Source organism: Schistocerca piceifrons, chromosome 3 (assembly GCF_021461385.2).
Source record: "Schistocerca piceifrons isolate TAMUIC-IGC-003096 chromosome 3, iqSchPice1.1, whole genome shotgun sequence".
Taxonomy (NCBI): domain Eukaryota; kingdom Metazoa; phylum Arthropoda; class Insecta; order Orthoptera; family Acrididae; genus Schistocerca; species Schistocerca piceifrons.
Genome location: NC_060140.1, coordinates 486,408,929 through 486,429,427, shown reverse-complemented (window position 1 = coordinate 486,429,427; position 20,499 = coordinate 486,408,929). Strand labels below are relative to the sequence as shown.

The 20,499-nt window shown below is 41.8% G+C and overlaps 1 protein-coding gene across 1 annotated transcript in view; it reads left to right on the top strand.

The window, feature by feature from the left end:
• The window catches only part of LOC124788754 (cuticle protein 12.5-like), a 51,568-nt gene extending 31,069 nt beyond the window's left edge, over window positions 1-20,499 (top strand). The window contains exon 3 of the mRNA XM_047256036.1: window positions 20,200-20,499. Within this exon, the coding sequence (XP_047111992.1) occupies window positions 20,200-20,499 (300 nt within the window). The remainder of the gene's footprint in view (window positions 1-20,199) is intronic.

Genomic DNA, 20,499 nt, shown 5'->3' with positions numbered 1-20,499 from the left:
GTAATATAGTTAACTTCACCCAAAAGGAACACTGCCTGAATTTACGTCAATGGCCAGGGCAGCTAACCAGAACACTAACGGCCACAAGGCAGAAAATTCCACTGGTGAACTCGAATTGTAGTCAACAAATATAGTTAATTGCACTGCATGGCAGCTAAATTTCAGCAATAGAAACACCCGGTGTTGCTCACAGGAAAACCTCTTCATCAGCGAAAAACCGAAACGAACCACACAATATGAATGGACGTGGCTTGGGTAGTTGAAACCACTACTCAACTTTGATGTCCTGGGCCGGTGAACCACGAAGCTCGTAGCGATCGGACAGCTCCACACACGCTCCGACAATGCTCAAGGATCGCCAGCGGACCCAGCCGACTGCGCCGCGCGGAGATAACTTCTCCGGTCCGCCGCAACCGATCAGCTCCTCTCAGAATGCCGACAACATCTAAAATAGTCGCCAATGGAAATAACAGAAACTACAAACACACAACCTGACGAACACTTGCATGAAGACCTACATGATACCCAACAGTAACTAAGCACACACGAAGACAAATCGGGAGTTGAAGCACACACACACAGCTAACGATCGGCGAGCCAAAACGCGTCTCCGGTAGGACGACCAACTGACGATCCACCAAGAAAAAAATGGTTCAAATGGCTCTGAGCACTATGGGACTTAACATCGATGGTCATCAGTCCCCTAGAACTTAGAACTACTTAAATGTAACTAACCTAAGTACATCACACACATCCATGCCCGAGGCAGGATTCGAACCTGCGACCGTAGCGGCCACGGGGTTCCAGACTGAAGCGCCCAGAGCCGCACGGCCACACCGGCCGGCGATCCACCAAGATGCGTGGTGGAAATGGTCGGGCGAGCCATGTCGACGCAGGCCTCACAGCTCCAAACCGACTGCACCAGTGCCGCATTGCAACTCCCCGACTGGCAGGTCCGGACTGCGCTCCAGACACGTCCCAACTAACTGGCAGACCCGAACTCGCGACGCAAACTACCAGCCCGAACTGGCTTATGACAGACAACAACCGGGAAGTAATAGCAGTCGAGCAAACATACTATGAGAGGGGATATATCGATACGCGCTGCTAGCGCCGGTCACGGTCAGGCAAAGCAGCAACTCAGTGACAGTAGACATATCAATTAAAGTAGTAAGGTGGAAGTACGTTAAAACAGGGTGTAAAATACACAATGGTGGGAGCACAAGCCACGCACGGCTCAAGGAGTATACCCGACAACTGTATTAATCAGTGCCAATCCGAATAACTAGTAGTATAAGGGGCAGGGGTGGGCCAAAGCGTTGTTGACTTACTCAATTTATGAAGCTCTTTCTCTGTATTAAATCATAAGATATCTTAAATAGCAATCATATGTTCGTCTGTACATGTGTGTCACTACATCCACCGAATTCCGTCCCATTTGGATAATTCCTTCCTGGTGAGTCGTTTTTCACCTTTAGAGTGCAGTTATAATACGCAATGAAGCTCGCGCCATAAGAGAGGTAAAATTCACTTGTAACCTATAAGACATTATGTTAAGTTTGCTCATAATAGACACTCAAGTTGCATGCTCTAAGTTCTGAACATTTCAAATTAATCCCTGCGTAAAATGTCTAGGTGTGTTATTTTCGTAGCAAAATATGCATTTTTTTTTTACCTTCGTGGCTTTTGTTAGCACATATCGAACTTACGAGAGGGCAGCAGCCACATTGGCCTAGATCAGTTTGCTTTGCGAGATCGGTGAGTCAGGGCTTGTGCTGATGAACGGCGTGTCAGCCGTGATTAAAGTGTTTGAAATTTGGTCGGCGAGAATTGTAGAGATTTGTAGAATTTCCGCTGGGCTTCAGGAACTTGGAGAAGTGTTTTGTTAATCACGCTCGTGGGCTTTGCCTCTGGTCTCCAGCACCATATTGAAAGATCTATGAAATTTCAGTATAGGTTTGTGGACTTCGAAACGTTAACCGCAACCGACTAAACTGACATGTGGTGAGCCGGTTCTTAGCACGTTCTTAATCAAGCTCGTGGAGCAATCTGCCATTGAACACTTCGTATTAAACAAGGAATCTTTAAACGTTGTAAATCCTGAACAGTACACAGCTTGTGTTAAGGACATTTATTCATTTTGGAATTTTGCTGTATGTTGTCGATATTTGTTAATAGAAACTCTGTCTAGCTGAATTTTTCGCTAATAATCTGAAAACTGTCTGACTTCTAAATTCTGGTTTAAAATTAAGATCTAGAATAGGCATAGCTACCATACTCTTGAAAATGAGCTTATTTATGCAAAATTCGTTTTAGTAATGTGATTTTAATTAATCTGAAATACATCTCAGTGTAAATTTGACCGCATAAAAGAACATTTCGCAAGAATATTCAGAATGAGTAACTGTTATGTAACTTAAATATACCCATTACATAAAACGCATCTAGGGAATTTACATAAAATTTCACTAATTGAAAACGGTTCCTAACATTCTGTCAAAAATGTTCAGTTATTCCCTACAGCAAAATCTTACCTTGCAACGGATGGCTTGACTCTGCTCTAGCTTCCCAGCAAATAATTATTTGAAATAAGTATCTGCGTGGCAGTTGACCTTGTTGATGATTCAGAAAACCAGCTCTTGATTCTCTTTTGAAAATTATGGTTTACTGTTCACGCGGAATTGCAAGGCGTCAGAATGCAAGTTCTACCGAACATCTCTGTTTGAACAGTGGGCATATGCTCTGTGCAATATTTAAAAATGACAAAATGAAGTACTTTGAAATTCTTTTAATGACACAAAATTGAATCGAACTAATATGAACAATCAGCATTCTCTCTCTCCACAGTGTCATACTCAATAACACCTGCTTCTACAAAATATTTCTATTACAAAAATTTCTTTGCTTGAATTCGTAATGGAGTACTATTTAACCGATCTAAATGGTGGGGAGAGGGGGGGGGGAGGGGAGGCCAATTTGAACACTGAACTCATAACTGATAGTTTTCCCTGATTACCAGCACATAAATATTGTTAGACACTATGGAATCCTTGAACACTCTGCTCCAATGAGCCAGCTAACAGGAATTCATGGAAGGGCTAAGCCCCAGGTTATGAGATCATTCATTATTTCCCAAGTGATTAAACAATGTTCTTTTTTAAAAATGGCAATAATAGTAAAACTCAATGAATATTCTTCTAAAAATAGCAAAATGATACCAGACTAACAAAACAGTATTAAATTACAGACCCAAGATTTTACGTGATCCTAACAAATTTAAAGCATAATTTTTGATGTTCAAATGTATCAATCACTAGCACAAATTTAGTAACAGGTAAAATGTTTAAACAAATTTAAATGTTCCAAGCTAATAGAATGCTGTAATTATAGACCAAAATTTTTGATGATCTGACAGCTAGTAGCACAAATTTAGTAACAGGTAGAATTTTTAAACAATTTAAACGTCCCAAGTTAATAGAATGGTTTTAAATTACAAACCAAAACCTTATGAGGCCAAATGTAACAACGAGTAGCACAAATTTAGCAACAAGTGAAATATTTAAACAGTTTGGATGTCCCAAGCCAACACAATGGTTTTAAATTCCAAATCAAATTTTTGAAATTCACATGTGACAATTTAGTAAAAGGTAAAAATGGTTAAACAGATTTTCATGTCCAAGCTGAGAGAATAGCATTAAATTTCTAATCAAAATTTAACACGGTCTATTGAGAGAGCTGACTAATTTAAGCGACACAAGGGTCAGCAAATGGCCTGGCTGACTATGGGAAACTTGATGGACAAAGGGCACGACACAAAAGGGATCCAAGCCAAAAGACAAAAATACCTGAACTCTGAAAATATTTAGGCCCACGCTAACCAGAGAAGAATACACTTTAAAAAGCAGTCACCGTGCCATAGAGCTGCTTCACACAGGCTAACAGCAACGGCGACTCCTCAATTGCTGGCCAGTAATATGCTGCAGCCGTTACGCTCACCCTTGTCAGACTGTGCCATTTGCACGCATACAATGCATAAACAGTAGCTGATCCATCAGGCAACAGCGGGGCGCTAGTAAAATAAGCCTCATGCAACAAGAAGATGCCGAGAAACACCAACACGTCCATTAGTACAATAACACACTTTCGGAAAATAGTTAAACAAGCCATCCAGAATAAGGTACAACAATCCCGCAAAACGCCGATTAACAGATAACACTCAGAATGTCAAGAATACTACAGTTTAAATGCTGACAAGAACCAAGAACAACATTTCAACATAATCAAACTACAAACATAGTTAAAGTAGATTTTAAATAACCATCGGAACTGTCCTTCCGGGTTAAATTGCTGGTGCGATTAATAAGACAGGTCTGCAAAAAGATATTTTTTTAGAGTTGTTTGAAATTTGATAACTGACTTTTGTGTACTTTTCAGCAATGATTTTAAAAATGCAATCCATTTTTTCCATCACGTCAGCTTTTCTCATACAAAAGATTTTTGGGTATAATAACAAAATTTAAGCAATTTATCACATTCTTTCAAACGTTATAAAATTTTATTTTATTTATAAATTATGTTCTAAACTACATTTCCATCACACTTACATTTCTTTTTGAGGTCATAAGTCCTTATAATAATACTTTTGCTTTTGTCAAAGCTTATTTATGCTTTTTCCGGCTGTGGACTCGTTGAGGATAATCTCTTTTTATCATCCAGCAGTAGTCCGCTATCGTATTGACATTCCTTCTCCCTTGATATCTTCTGTCCATTTCTTTGATATCTTGGTAAAATCTTTCGCCCTGCTCTTCACTTACATCACCAAGGTTTGAAAGGAAATAGTTAAGACGTGAGTGGAGAAAATGAACTTAAATGCTCGTTTTTCAGCCCAGCTTCTTAAAGTTGTCAAGCATGTCTGCGACGATTGTCTTGTAGTTTGGATCTCTTTTGTTTCCTAGGAAACCGGTAACAACTAATTTAAAAGATGTCCATGCTGCCTTTTCTTTTGTTTCCATTTTGTCCACAAAGTTGGGATCTGTCATTAGTTTTCTGATGTCTGGTCCGACAAAGATTACTTCCTATAGCTTTGCCTCGGATAAACTAGGAAACTGTTCACAAAGATATTCGAAACACTCCCCTTCTTTTGGCAGTGCCTTAAAAATTGTTTCATCAGCCCAACTTAATGTGAAATGGTGGAAGTAACACCTTTTTCGGATCCACGAAGCTTTTCGTTCAACATTTTTAACCCATGCCTGTAAAGTTTTCCTCAAGGGCCAAGCTTTTTTTATGTAGTGTTGCTTTCTGTGTCTACTGTCCCATTCACAGAGAAAGCAAGGAAACTTTATATAGCTACTTTGTTGACCAAGCATCATTGAAATCACTTTTAAATCACCACATAGTGTGCATTTGTGTTCTGAATAGCACAGTTTGCTTAAAACCAGTTCAAGGTTTTCGTAACAATCTCTTAAGTGTACCGGGTGTCCAACTAGTATAGACGCGCACTTAGTGCCATTGTGTGGAAGTACTGCTTTAAGGATTCTTTTTGAAAAATCAATAAAAATTCTCCACTCATTAGGAGAATATTCTATTTTGAAACGTGCCATAAGTCCAGGAACATCACTGCAAAACACCAGGTCACCTTCATGAGAGAAGATACAAACTCCTTTTCCTTCGATCGATACCAAGAAAAGGATGTACCTGGAGCCAACATATGTTTATCTTTCAATCTCGATTCTACAACGTCTGCCAAATCTTTAGAAATCTCTAACTAAATCGTTCAATTCAGATTGTGAGAATGGAATGGGATCGATTGTGCCAGGATCATAGCAATCTCTGTCTTCTTCACAATCACCTTGCTGAGCCATCCAAAGAATCTAGAGGAGAGGGTATTGGTACTTCAGGTCCATGAGGAACAGGGCGAATGGCTAATTGAATGTCAGGGTAAGAAATAACCTTTTTGTTTTTCCATTTGAAACCTAGTACGTTGCAAGAACAAAAATAGCATGATTTTTGGGCTCCCTCCGACCATTGGTTTTCCAAAACGTGAGGACTGCTTTTTACGTTGAAACTACTGCCTCAATTCTTCAACACACACTGGACAAACTTTGTGTGGGGCCCAAGGCTTATCTTGATCGTCTAACTTTATACCAAAATAGGCAAAATGTACTTTTTCAACAAAATCGTAAATGTTTCTTTGTTGCTTTTTAACGGTATAGTTACCACAAATGTAGCAGAGGCAATCTGGCGAGTTTATACATCCTCTGGTAGCCATTGTCCATTGTCCATAAAACAACTTAACAACACAAGAAAACAGTCACTACGTTAAAGCTCTAGTAACAACAACACGTTAACAGCACGGAGTGAAGAGGCACTGTGAACAGAAGGAAAATACCAGAAGCTCACTGCTCAGTGATGGCGGGGGAAGGGGCAGCGTGACGGACAGGCACTGACATGAAAATACTGCTGTTTTCTCATAATTACTCTTTATTTTACGTATATCTAGTATAAAAACGGTTGAATAACAGTTTATGGAGATCCTAAAAACCAAAATTCAAACTCAGCACAGTGCTGAAATATCGAAGAAAGCTAAATACTAGACAAGCAGTTTATGAAATGTACATGATGGAATTTTTTCACTATTTTTCCCGAAATCAGCGTTGAAAACACTATAAAAGTCACATAATAAATTTGAAACAATTTTTATGTTGCTGACCTGTGTAATATAACGGTCAGATACCAGTACAAGACGGCCTGCAGAACCAACCAAGCTTCAAAATTCAGGTAAGGGTGTCGCCTTACAACAACCAAGGGAGCCAACGCAGAACCTCTTACAGCTCTCCGTCAGTGCACTCGGCATACTAGTGTATCTGGCCAGATTAGTATCTGAAACACAATTAAAAGAACACATTAATTGTAAATGTTCATGACAGCACCAGTAGCACCTGCGACCGCCGTCACATTTCCACCCCATACACAGACTGTGACAGTAATAATGTTGGCTATCATTTGGCAAGGAGAAACACTATTCAAGCAAAACAATAAAAAAACCATCACCACTATCAACACACCCGGGAACAACAACGAAGTTACTTTTTAGGAGAGCAACAAAGGGGGCTCAGCGAACGCAGGTGGGCAGACTCAAACGGTTTGTGTAAGAGATACACGCCACACTACGTCGGATCCAAACTTCCCTGAAGGCACAGATTCAGAACTCAGGGAAGAATCACGCAAGGCAGGACAGCAACAAGAGAGTCCGGTAACGCCGCCAAACTGAATCACATAACACGGGGCGACCACAAGGGAGAGGTGACCTTTCAAAAAATGGTTCAAATGGCTCTGAGCACTATGGGACTTAACTTCTGAGGTCATCAGTCCCCTAGAACTTAGAACTACGTAAACCTAACTAACCTAAGGACATGACACACATCCATGCCCGAGGCATGATTCGAACCTGCGACCGTAGCGGTCGCGCGGTTCCAGCGCCTAGAATCTGTCCGGCCACCCCGGAATAAGCCAAGATAATCAAAGTGGATCCCCTTGCAACGACTCCTTCAGAAAAAATCGGTCAAGGCCCCCCTTACCGGCACGTGACAAACACATTTCCTCCACTCAACTTCCTTCCCCCTCGCCCTCCGGTGACTGTGAGTTGCCCCACTCGCCCGCCTCGCAAAAATTTCAGGCCGGAAGACGCGGTGCAAGAGCTCCTTCCGGTTACCAGAGGAGAAGCGAACCAGACATACGACCTACACATTGCAATCGTACGAACCAACACGGCTCACACAGCAATAGTCATTAAATTCGGGCTTGCAGCTACCAAATTCAAATTTAATTACCTTTTTTAAAATGCTGTCTCTTTATATGATTATCTTACAAACCACACTTCATCCTCAGCTTTCAGATCTCTGTGCGGGACATCCGCTATCCAGCTGCTCATTCCGCCATGATACAACACCCTCTCTTAGCGATTCCACAACTGATGCTACTCAAGGCTGTGACTCGACTCGATTCTTACATATTAATTTGCCCGTGCTTTTCTCAATAATGGAATCTTTCGAAACCAGAGACGATATATCGCTCATGTGTTCAGTATGCAAAGATATTTAAAGTGTCAATATTGCCAAAAATCAGCTAATTTTCATTAGGTGTGCATTCAATGAGGCGTCAAGAGGTAATATATCAAACTAACTATGATTTACTATTATTTCATTTAATTATAAAGCTTTCAATTTCTCTAACATAATACTGGCCATAATTTAATCAAGTTATAGGAAGTTAAGAGAACATTAACGGTGTAATACGTCAGGTATGTGGCGGTTCCCTAGGCGCACACAAAATCAACAAACTTCAGAAACGCGATCACGCACTTACTGAATCCTTTCACGGGAAGAGAGTGTGTAAGAAAGGTACTAGTACCTCGAACGTTGCTACCTCGAAAAGAGCCGCTGCATCAGTAATCGCCGTGTTGGCAGTTAGTGGCGCTCCAGACGTCATCGCACTGCCCGTGTGAATATTTTTCTTGAAGATAACAAGACTATTTCGTGACTCAAGCTCCGTGACGTGGCTGAATGAATCAGCACAGGCAAGCTAAGAGTACATTTGCCCTCTCAGGTGCTATCCGTGTGGGGCCGTTGAAGTCTTGCATGGCCATGAGTGTTCTCCTGCTGAATCCCGATTCCAAATTGTGCCAGGTAGTCTTGGGATCCCAATCAAATCGAGCAGCCATATTGCGGAATAATAAATCGGAGCCTCGACAGATGTCGCACTTCGACGCGTTCTGATAGACTCTCCACCTCCTTGAACGAGGCATAACACTCACCAAACAATATTAAAACACCACTTATGAATGAGAAACGCTCTGTATAATCTCTCCTTACATAGAGAACATTGAAGGCGTTATTTCTGGCTACTTCGAACTTTTGGGCTGAAACCTTCTTTGTTTTCATATTCGAACATCTAGGACATTTTATGCCAATTTAGCATTTGTTTATACCGCCTTCACGGTTCTGCAGTTTCAATGCCCAGTAGTGTTATATTTTTGAAGCATGGTAGCGTAGATTCCACAGCCCGAATAAAACTCACAAATCAGTACTTTTTGAGAACAAAACGGGCAGCCAAAATCTCACTTCATCAGCTGCTTTCAAAAGCTTGTGCAGTGTATACTGAAAGTTTGGCTTCTTGAGAAAGCTCTCGTTGCTTCTTTGAATTAGCCTGCCGCTCTGTTCTGAGGCAATAATCCGCCTTCCGATGGGTTCTCGTAGTCTCTATATCATAGCCTGAGGCCGGCCGTGGTGGCAGAGCGGTTCTAGGCGCTACAGTCTGGAACCGCACGACCGCTACGGTCGCAGGTTCGAATCCTGCTTCGGGCATGGATGTATGTGATGTCCTTAGGTTAGTTAGGTTTAAGTAGTTCTAAGTTCTAGGGGACTGATGAACACAGAAATTAAGTCCCACAGTGCTCAGAGCCGTTTGAACCATTTTGAATTTCATAACCTGACGGCGTACTGTAGTGATTCGTAGGTCATAAACATATCCAATGAAAAATTTCGGGAATGAAACCGCCTACACACGATTAGAGCCCATTATATTTTTTATGTCAGTGTAACACAAATTAATTACCAAGGGAATATTTCCAATGGTGATAAAACGAGACTAAATGCAAGCTGTGTCGTCCTGATTGTCAGCAATGTCTCGAAATGGTCAAAGCAACAACCATTAGTGACGAATGAGTTCCAGCCAGTCTTGAATCTTACATGTTAAGTATTTACAACATGTAATGAATCTTCACTACATTAAATGAAATCCTTCGAAATAGAAAAGGAAAGAAGAGTAAGCATTAACTCACTTTCTCTTCTTTTTATACCAATACTGTCCAAAAATTATTTAAATAGTAAATATGACAAAGTTGTTCCGAACTAGTTAGTGCAATGATTTTTGTAGTGATTGGCGTTCGTTGTCAGAATTACACTACTAACTTAATACTGTAAGTAGATTACACTGTGGTGCTCCAGATTTTAGTAGGCAGTACCATCCTTATTTTCCACCTTAGCGACATCAGATAGACCATGGAAGTGTATGATTGAAGTATGCATTTTTATATGATGTATGTACTAAAATGTTTTTGTTTTTCTGTCTGTTTCATGTCGCACGAGAAACATCCTGGCAGGTGGTTCATCGATGTTCCATCGATGCAGTAATTATAAGAGCGCCGACAGTCCGCGACGGCGAGAATACTGGGTATTGGTTCTCAGCATGTCCTCTGTGTATCATTGTAAAGTTGATGTTTAAACCGAATTTATAAAAATGTATTAGTTCGTAAGAAATCATGTAATGACCATTTCTGTCTGGTCTATCTACTGTAAATAAAAAGAGAGTTATTTAAATGTGTGTTAACTGCGTCTACTGAGTAGCGTAGTCTTTGCACCAATCAGAAAAGACTGAGGTTATTACAGTTTGACTCACTTGGAGCTACCGTTTGAAAATCAATAGCTGATGCATTTGAAGGAAGAATAGGTCCTCATTGTTATGATCTGTGAACATTACTGTGAAAGTTATTAGTGATCAAGTTATTTTGGGAAAACATTTGAAAGTGGTGTTAGCAGACAGAGTGGGAATCGCTGTCTGAACGACTCCCACAGCCACTTAAGATAGAGCGCTCACTTTTTAGCATTAATCAGCTTAACGTCAATTAAAAGTACGCCAGTAGGCACATGTGGTAAAGTACGACTGAAGTAACTGGCACTAACCATAGCTTAAACCATGTTTTCAGTTTAGAAAGGAGGCTAACATTTCTATAATTAAACAGGCACTTGCCAGATCAACACTGACAATAAATCCAGAATATGGCGGTAACCAACGCTCTAAAGAACTGGAAGAGTTCTCCTTGTAGGACTTGGGAGATGAGAGATCAAGAAAGCCACCGAGAAAAATGAATGACCACAACAACGAACACATGTTCGTTGTTCCTAACGCAATACAAGGGTACAACTTAATAATTTACGCACGTTGGTAAAACAAGCAGCACGGACAAGTATACCAAATATTCGCATAATAAAATCAAAAAAGATCTCGTTCCTTACAACCAGCTAAAGTCAACGGCATTCCTCAAGGATCTGGAAACAATCGTTAATACAAGACACTAGGCAGACAAACTGTAAGGCACTAGTCGTTCACGTAGTTGGACTACCAAAATACACACGACACATGAGTGCCTAATCACAGATTTCATATCATAGTGGCACTGCCGGCCGCTGTGGCCGAGCGGTTCTAGGCGCTTCAGCCCGGAACCGCGCTGCTGCTACGGTCGCAGGTTCGAATCCTGCCTCGGGCATGGATGTGTATGATGTCGTTAGGTTATTTAGGTTTAAGTAGTTCTAAGTCTATGGGACTGATGACCTCAGATGTTAAGTCCCATAGTGCTTAGAGCCATTTTGAACCATAGTGGCACTAACTACCATGGAGCTATCAACAATTCCTGAAAAGGTGATACGCGATAGGTCAGGAACACTCACACCAACAAAACCATTCTGACAACAAATTAGCGTTGTCTGCCGCAGGAAACAAATTCCAACCTGGTGCTGACGGAACTTGGATGAAGCTAATCAGAGCTTTCGAATTTTAAAATAAGTTACGAACCAATGTCACAGTGGAGAGAAACAATTCAAATAACTTCTACTTGCAGACATGTATGCGTAGGGGCTAACACTGTGCCGATTTCATTGCAAATGATGGAGTTCACTACGTGAATGCTGCTACCACAATTACGGAAACGAATACAGAATTTCAGTCGGATTGCGCAACGCAGGTTTCAACGTACAGCTGGCTGTGCTAAGCCTCTGGAATAGCTTTCGAGCACTAAACCTCCAAATGTTTTGCACACATGACAAACATAAGTATCCCATTAGGAACGGCATATAACACTGGAAACCTCGCCAAGCAATCAAAACGATGTCATTAGACGTGGTGTCAATTTACGCCGGTAACACACACAGTCACTGGTGCAAAACATGAGACCGACACAAAATGAAAAACTCCCTACACCCGCTTCGCACACCGAACAAGCAAAACACGTATTCTTAGACATTAACCACGCGTTGTTTGCTAACCCAGTCCCAGTGGAGCCAACGAAACTCAGAACAAGTGATTCATGATAGATTACGAACACAAACACTCGTGTAGCACACCGACCACGTTTGATCAGAAACGTGGGAAGTAGAAAGTCGTTTGCGGTAGCGGCAGCTGCAGGCAAGCGCGGATGTTATGCCCTACAAAATATAGCACAAGCGACGCAACATTGCGAGGTGAGACAGCCTCGTGAGGTACGAAAAGCTGACACAGGACTGTCTAAGCATAAGAGGGCGGAAACCTTTCCACAGAGGCGGCTGCCCAAAAGTTTAGTATACAGTATGTGCCGCAAGGCGTAGCGAAAACCAAGCAAATTCAAAACTTCCATCCTCAAGCACGCTAGCTTCCCTAGATATGAAAAATCTCTATACCAATATACCAGTGGAGGAAACTATTAAAATTATTGCCGATAACTTTGCTAGGAACAATTCCAGTGGAGAAACATATTAGTTAAATATGAAAATAAATCGACACTAGCCGAGACGTAACATAAAAGGTGCTGGGGTAAGGCCAATCAATATTTCGGAAAACTACACAATGGGCATTATTTATGTGATATTGTCAAATATTATTATGCGAAGACATAAGTCCTATAGTCCTATGAAGTGAAGTAACTACCAGGTATCAAATGAAAATCGAATAATAACTATTGTTCAGTGCATTTACTCTCGAATTCTATAAACGTTTGCAGGCCGGTGTGGCCGAGCGGTTCTAGGCGCTTTAGTCTGGAACCGCGCGACCGCTACGGTCGCAGGTTCGAATCCTGCCTCGGGCGTGGATGTGTGTGATGTCCTTAGGTTAGTTACGTTTAAGTAGTTCTAAGTTCTAGGGGACTGATGACCACAGATGTTAAGTCCCATAGTGCTCAGAGCCATTTGAACCATGCTTATAAACGTTTCATGACTAGACAGCGTTATTAAAATGTATGTACTGTTGAAATTGCAAATTGCGTTTGAGGTAAAACAACAAACCTGAAGTCGCTCAGCTGCGGATGAGGATATGTGGGGCTCCAGATTTTAGTGAGCAGCACCGTTCTTACTTTCCCCTCCTTCTCCCTTGAACCACATCCGGTAGGTAAGAAAAGTGTATTATTTACTTATGTCGGAAGATGCACAAAAAGTTCTCCTATCTGTGAAGAATCGTCAGAATTATAGCTTTAGAAAGCTAGAAAAAGGAAAAACTTAATTTCTTTTCAAGTGACGAATTTTCAACAATACAGCGAAATTGTATCGTTTTAATATGTGAGTGTAAATTTGGTCATGCTAGTCATTCAAAGGTAATCACAGAACAATACGGCTACGCGAAATTTAACCTGTTATGCTTATTTATTTACAGCTTCATATTACAGATGTGTTTGGCAGAAAAATGCACATAGGAATTTTAAGGAGTAACGAATCTCACATTCGCATTGCTCACACTTAAGAAGGGACTGCGGATAGGTGGCTCTCGGTGGGAGTGTGGAGCGGCCATTAGGCGTACTGCTGTGCCTCGGATGGCGCAGTGGTTATCGCACCTGCTAGTAAGCGGGAGATCCAGGATTCGAATCACGCTGCGGTACACATTTCCGCTCGTCGTCGCTGAGTCCGCTTAATGGCCCGCTGCAGCCGACAACAGAGATGCCACTTCAGTTTACATGAAGTGTTTTGCAGCTGTGGGATCTGCGTGGTGTCTGTTCTTTCGAAGGAACAGGCAGCTTACATTCATATATATCCCGAAAACTGTATGATTTAGTTTGGTAGGCTGCCCTGAAAAGTAACGTAGAAATGTGTGGAGTGGAAAACATACTGCATATAATAATATGGCGTCACCCTGATGCCACATTTAAAATGTTCAAATGTGTGGGAATTCCTAAGGGACCAAACTGCTGAGGTCATCGGTCCTTAGACTTACACACTACTTAAACTAACTTATACTAAGAACAACACACACACACACCCATGCCCGAGGGAGGCCTCGATCCTCCGGCGGGAGGGATGCGCAGTCAGCGACGTGGCGCCTCAAACCGCGAGGCCACTCCGCGCAACGATGCCATATTTGCGTCAGTGTTCTGTGTACTGTACATTGTGTCATTTACAAAATTTTACTAGCGCTATATCCCATAATTTAAGAGATTGTCACGGAAACTACTGTAGCTTCGTGTTCAGAACTGCTTCTGAGCCGGCCGAGTTGGCCGAGCGGTTCTAGGCGCTACAGTCTGGAACCGCCCGACCACTATGATCGCAGGTTTGATCCTGCCTCGGGCATGGATGTGTGTGATGTCCTTAGATTAGGTAGGTTTAAGTAGTTCTAAGTTCTAGGGGACTTATGATCTCAGAAGTTGAGTCCCATAGTGCTCAGAGCCATTTGAACCATTTGAACTGCTTCTGATAAATTGCGTTCTCTCTCTCTCTTGTGCATGTGTGTGTGTGTGTGTGTGTGTGTGTGTGTGTGTGTGTGTGTGTGTGTGTGTGTGTGTGTGTGTCATATAGTGTATTGAGACCAAAGTATGAAAAAACACGAATAATTTTAACATTTGTGTCTAAAATACACTCACATATAGTGTTAGTGCCATATTCAACCTAATATCACGCGGATGAAAAGCGGGACAGGACTCAGAACATTTAATATTCACATCCCATCGCTCTGTGTAGCTTCCTATATGAGAACAGTATAAATTGTAATTGAGATCGGTAAAACGTGGGGTACGGAACAGAAGCGCTTGAAGTTCTCTGACGCTATACGTACTACGATAATGAATACCTCAGTAGGCAGTTCAGTTGAAGAGGAATGAACAGCTCTAGAAAGGCCAATCACGGAAGAAGATTCAAGATTGGGATTAATATTCAAGGTGAAAGATTCGCTGATGACATTGCTATTCTCCGTGAACGTCAAGAAGAATTACAGGAAGTGCTGCGTGGAACGAACAGTTTAATGAGTACAGAATGTAGATTGAGAGTAAATCGAAGGAAGACGAAAGTAATGAGAAGTAGCAGAAGTGAAAACAGAGAGAAACTTAATGTCAGGATTGATGATCACGAAATAGAAGAAGAAGATAATGAATTCTGCTACCTGGGTAGCAGAATAACCTATGATGGACCAAACAAGGACATACAAAGCAGACTAGCACAGGTAAAGATGGTAGTATGGCATTCCTGACCAAGAGAAATCTACTAATATGAAACAAAGACTTTAATTTGAGGAAGAAATTTCTAAGAATGTACGTTTGGGGCACAGCATGAGTGGCAGTGAAACACGGATTATGATAGAACCGGAAAAGCAGAGAATCGAAGCATTTGAGTTGTGGTACTACAGAAGAATACTGAATTTTAGATGGACTAATAAGGTAGGAAATGAGGATGTTCTCTGCCGATTCGACGCGGGAAAGACTATATGGGAAACACCGACAAGAAGAAAGGATAGGATGACAGGACATCTGTTAAGACATCAGGTATTAACACCCATGGTAGTAGAGTGAGCTGCAAGGGATAAAACCCGGAGAGAAACACAGAGTTCTGAATACATCCAGCAAATAAGTGAAGATGTATGTTGCATGTGCTATTCTGAGACGAAAAGATTGGTCCATAAGAGGAATTCGTGGATGGACGCATTAAAACCAACAGAAGACTGATGACCAAAAAAAATGGGAAAAATCAAAATCATGTAACGTTGCATATCAATAGCTGGAAGTATATCCTATGAAAATCGAAACGCTTGAGGATCCTGAATATTTATAGTGCGGTACAAAGGAAACAGTGTACTGTAAGCAAATGTACAGTTCGTGTTGCTGCTGGGTAAAATGACAACAGCAACAAACCTGACAAGAGAAATCTTGTTTACAACTTTTTTACGTTCCTGCACATATCGTAGCGAAATGTAATTTGTAAATGATCCTCAAAAGGACCAAATTACAAGCAAATCAAAGCTCCGCAAACTGGCCATGACAGGAGCAAATTACGTTATTTATTAATGCAAAACTAATACTGGGTAAGCCGGCCGGAGTGGCCGAGCGGTTCTAGGGGCTGCAGTCTGGAACCGCGCGACCGCTACGGTCGCAAGTTCGAATCCTGCCTCGGGCATGGATGTGTGCGATGTCATTAGGTTAGTTAGATTTCAGTAGTTCTAAGTTCTAGGGGACTGATGGCCTCAGAAGTTAAGTCCCATAGTGCTCAGAGCCAGCCATTTAATACTGGGTAGGATCCCATCTTAAGCGGTATTTTATTTCGATATTTATAAGATGATGTATACCCCGTAAAATGAAGTGCACTCAAGTTATACAGTTCCTAATATCGATATGGCGTCAATAAATCACACGATTTGGAGCATTGAAGGGTTGTTTTAAGATATTATTTGTTTCATGATATAAAGTCAGTAGGCAAGATATGCACAATATTGATTTATTCCTGCACATTCCTGGATGGTACAGAAGCATTGACGAGAAACGACAAAAGTGATTGAATATGAGGACGATGAACATAGAATTAGAATCAAGCGGTCATAGCAGTCAAATGGAAGGACACTCCGTAACATCGTCAGGAGCTCGGAATAAACTTACAACAAGCCTTTCTGCTTACACAGCAAGAGGAAATATCATTCTCCATGAAATAAAATTCCAGGGACAGCGAACCTGAGAAGACGAACGGGCCGTCCTAGTCATATTTGCTTGTCTCGACTGTAGCTATATTTGTGCGTGATCACAACGCCCGTTGAATCAGTGAATTTGGGAACTGGATTTAGAAGTAGAATTCACTGTTAAGTAGTTAGCTGTTGTGCAGCCAGTTATAATAAAAAGTAGGGTATTTGGCTCTCGATCGCTGGCGGATAGCGAATGGGATCAAGAACGCACTGGCGTAACGCGCTACCGGTCCAGATTGCAAACGAGACGACAGAACTGCGAGTACGGGAGCCACTCCTATATAAGCTCACGGCGATTCTACTCCACATCAGTTGTTTGTAGACGACAGCAGACCTCTCACATCATGTACAAGCTGGTGAGTACGTGGCTATGCCCACCACCTGAAGTCAAATACAGGCGAGACCACCGTACGCATGTACGGTATTCGTGTGAAGTAAAACTTTGATTTTAACATACAGGCAATAACGTGTTGGAATTTTTTTAATTTGGTAGTACTGGTTATTAAAAGTCTAAGACAGCAAGTACTGAGTAGCAGGTGGTTACCTACATTCATGCACTCTTATGCAACTCAGTACTTCGGCTTGTGTAATGGAATGTAATTAGTGTGCATCGTGCACTGTCTGCACTGTCGCCGTATTCTTTTTCAATAGCAAAATGAGTTCCTTTTTTAATTTTTAATTTTTTTATTTTTTGAGTCGTCAGCCTTCTCACTGGTTTTATGCAGCCCGCCACGAATCCCTGTCCGGTATCGACCCTTTAATACCATCTCAGAGTAGCAATTGCAATTTACATCCTCAATTATTTGCTGGATACATTCAAATCTCTGTCTTGCTCTACAGTTCTTACCCTCTACAGCTCCCTCTGTTACCAGGGCACTTATCCACTGAAGTCTTAAGAGATGTCCTATCATGCTGTCCCTTATTCTTGTCAGTGTTTTCCATGTACTCCTTTCCTCATCGATTCTGCGGGGAACCTTCTCATTTCTTACCTTATCAGTCCACTTAATATTCAACATTCTTCTGTAGCACCACTTCTCGGATGCTTCGCTTCTCATCTTTTCTGGTTTTCCCGCAGTCCATGATGCACTAGCACACAATGCTGTGCTCCAGACGCACATTATAAGAAATTTCTCTCGCAAATTAAGGCATATGTATAATATTAGTAGACTACTCTTTGCCAAGAAAACATACTGTACTGAAAAAAACTAATTTCCGTGAATAGTTGAAATTGTGGACATTTATTGTTTTATGTCCGCCATTGACGAATGGTACATAAGATCCAAGCGCAATTCTGGTGTACGTTATATGAATCCGCAAACATTAATATTCCTGCTTATTTATGTTTTTCATTTTTATGTTACAATCTGTTTAGAGACACGCGGTTAGGTTCATTTTTACAAAATATTATGGTAATGACAATGTACAGCAGATCTCCTGCAGACGTTAAGTGACCTCAGAAGTTCATCCTGGTAACGTATCAGAGAGTTTCAGATACACGATAGTAGGGTACAGGGTCATGTACGAGTATTTCATGTTTTGGTTAATTAACACGTGTCTGGCATAGTATAGCTGGTACAATTTGCCAATTAGTGGTTCCGTTTGAAGGAAAGGAAACGTGGCTTTCGAAAGGCAAGAGGAGTTGACAGCGGGAAAAGCTCTAGTGGAAGAATGGTATAACGGAAAACACAAATGTTTCTCAACTTGTAAGATCCTCACTATTGTACTGCATTCTCTTCTTAATGTTTGAAGTTTTGTTACAGTACCAAGGTAATCATTTGTAATCATTTGCCAATACCGTAGACTCATTAAAGTCATAGTGCTCAGTTTTCTGTTTCTGAACATATTAATAACAATGATAACATGATATCAAATGGTTCAAATGGCTCTGAGCGCTATGGGACTTAACATCTGAGGTCATCAGTTCCATAGAACTTAGAACTACTTAAACCTAACTAACCTAAGGACGTCACATACTTCCATGCTCGAGGCAGGATTCGAACCTGCGACAGCAGCGGTCGGGCCGTTCCAGATTGACGAGCCTAGAACCGCTCGGCCACACCGGCCGCCGATAACATGATATCGATTTTCATACTTGAGTAAGGTAATTTCCTCATTTATAGGTCGATTTTCCTCGAAAGATTCTAATCTCGCTTTATATTAATAGAAGTTCATTTCAAGTAAGATTTTATGCTCTAAGGTAATTGAAATATGATACTGAACTCTTAATTCGGAATGTCTAGCCCAGAAAAGAAAGGATATGAATATAAACGTCACCTAGTTGAAAAAACACTTGAAGAGCTGTAAAAAATGGGAAAATTAAAGAAAAATGACAAGCAAGCGTAGTGTATAACTCCTTGGTTAGATAAGAGGAAATATCGGATGCTTGGAGATTGTAAACGTAACTGCGCATGGGACTCATAAGGGCGTCCATATTTTGTTACATGGACTGGCCTGTGAAATCATTCGATTTGTATGAGACTTCCTGAATAATGACGATTATTTTGCATACTAAAGTTCAGTGGCAAACTGATCATCGTACTGAAACTGTGAGGATAGGTCATGAGTCGTGCTTGTGTTAACTCAGTCTACTGGCGGCGTCGTGGTTAAGTGGCTGCGGTGTTGGACTGTAAACCAGACGGGCCGTGTTCAACACTCCCTCGTACAACTCAATTTTTGGTTAACAATCTGTGTGGCAGCAAATGGGAGGATTCGCTAACACCACAGCTAAATATGCGTGGAGTTTGATAGTAGACCCCCCGACAAATCATTATAACGTACACATAGATTGGTTGTCTATCACCATAGGATAGATCTGATCTTTATACATATACTTAATTTTGTCGGCACGGTACCTCAGCGTGTTCGGTCAGAGGGCTGCTCACCCTCTGTTATAAATAATTGAGTAAAGGAATCGAAGATCAATTTCAACGGATGTCTTGTGATGTCCGCCCATACCAAACGCAACGAACAATACCGAACAAAATGAAACAAAAAGTCGATACAGTACTTGCCCGTGAAAAGCAAAGTTCCTGAGTTCGAGTCTAGGTCTGGCACACGGTTTTAATCTGCCAGTGAATTTGATCATCATACTACTTTCTTTTATTTTGTTTAAGTGTTATGCCCTGTCATCGAGATGGTCATATTAATTAATAAAACTGCTGTTGGACCTAGTACTTTCTTTTCTTTTATTAAAGCTTTACACCCTTTCAACGAGATGGTGATATTAATTAATACAACTGCTGTTGGACAAGAACATGTGGCTCCATGTTATTTGTGGGCTGTGTTAAACAGAAATTTCCCAAAGAACTATAGGAAAAATTTAGCTCGTTTCCAGTCAAAGCTTTGTAGTGAAATCACACTAATTACAGTGACGTAATAGCAAACTAAAATTAGTCCTCTTACTTCCTCACCAGGACCTAATTGAGAGATTAGCAATTTCAATACATAGACGATGGTCCTTTCCTGTTGCAGGTGATCCTAATGTGCGCCGTGGCCGCCGCCCACGCCGGCTACCTGGGAGGCTACGCCGCCCCCGCCGTCGCCGTGGCGCCTGCCGTGGCCGCCCCCGCATTCGCCGTCGCCCACGCCCCCGTGGCCGTGGCGCCCGCCGCCTCCTCGTACGCCAACACGTACCGCGTGTCGCAGACCGCCCGCCTCCTGGCCGCCCCCGCCATCGCCGCCGCGCCCGTGGCCTACGCCGCCCCCGCCATCCACACGCCTGTGGCCTACGCCGCCCCTGCTCTCGCTGCTCCTCTCCTCAAAGTGCACTGA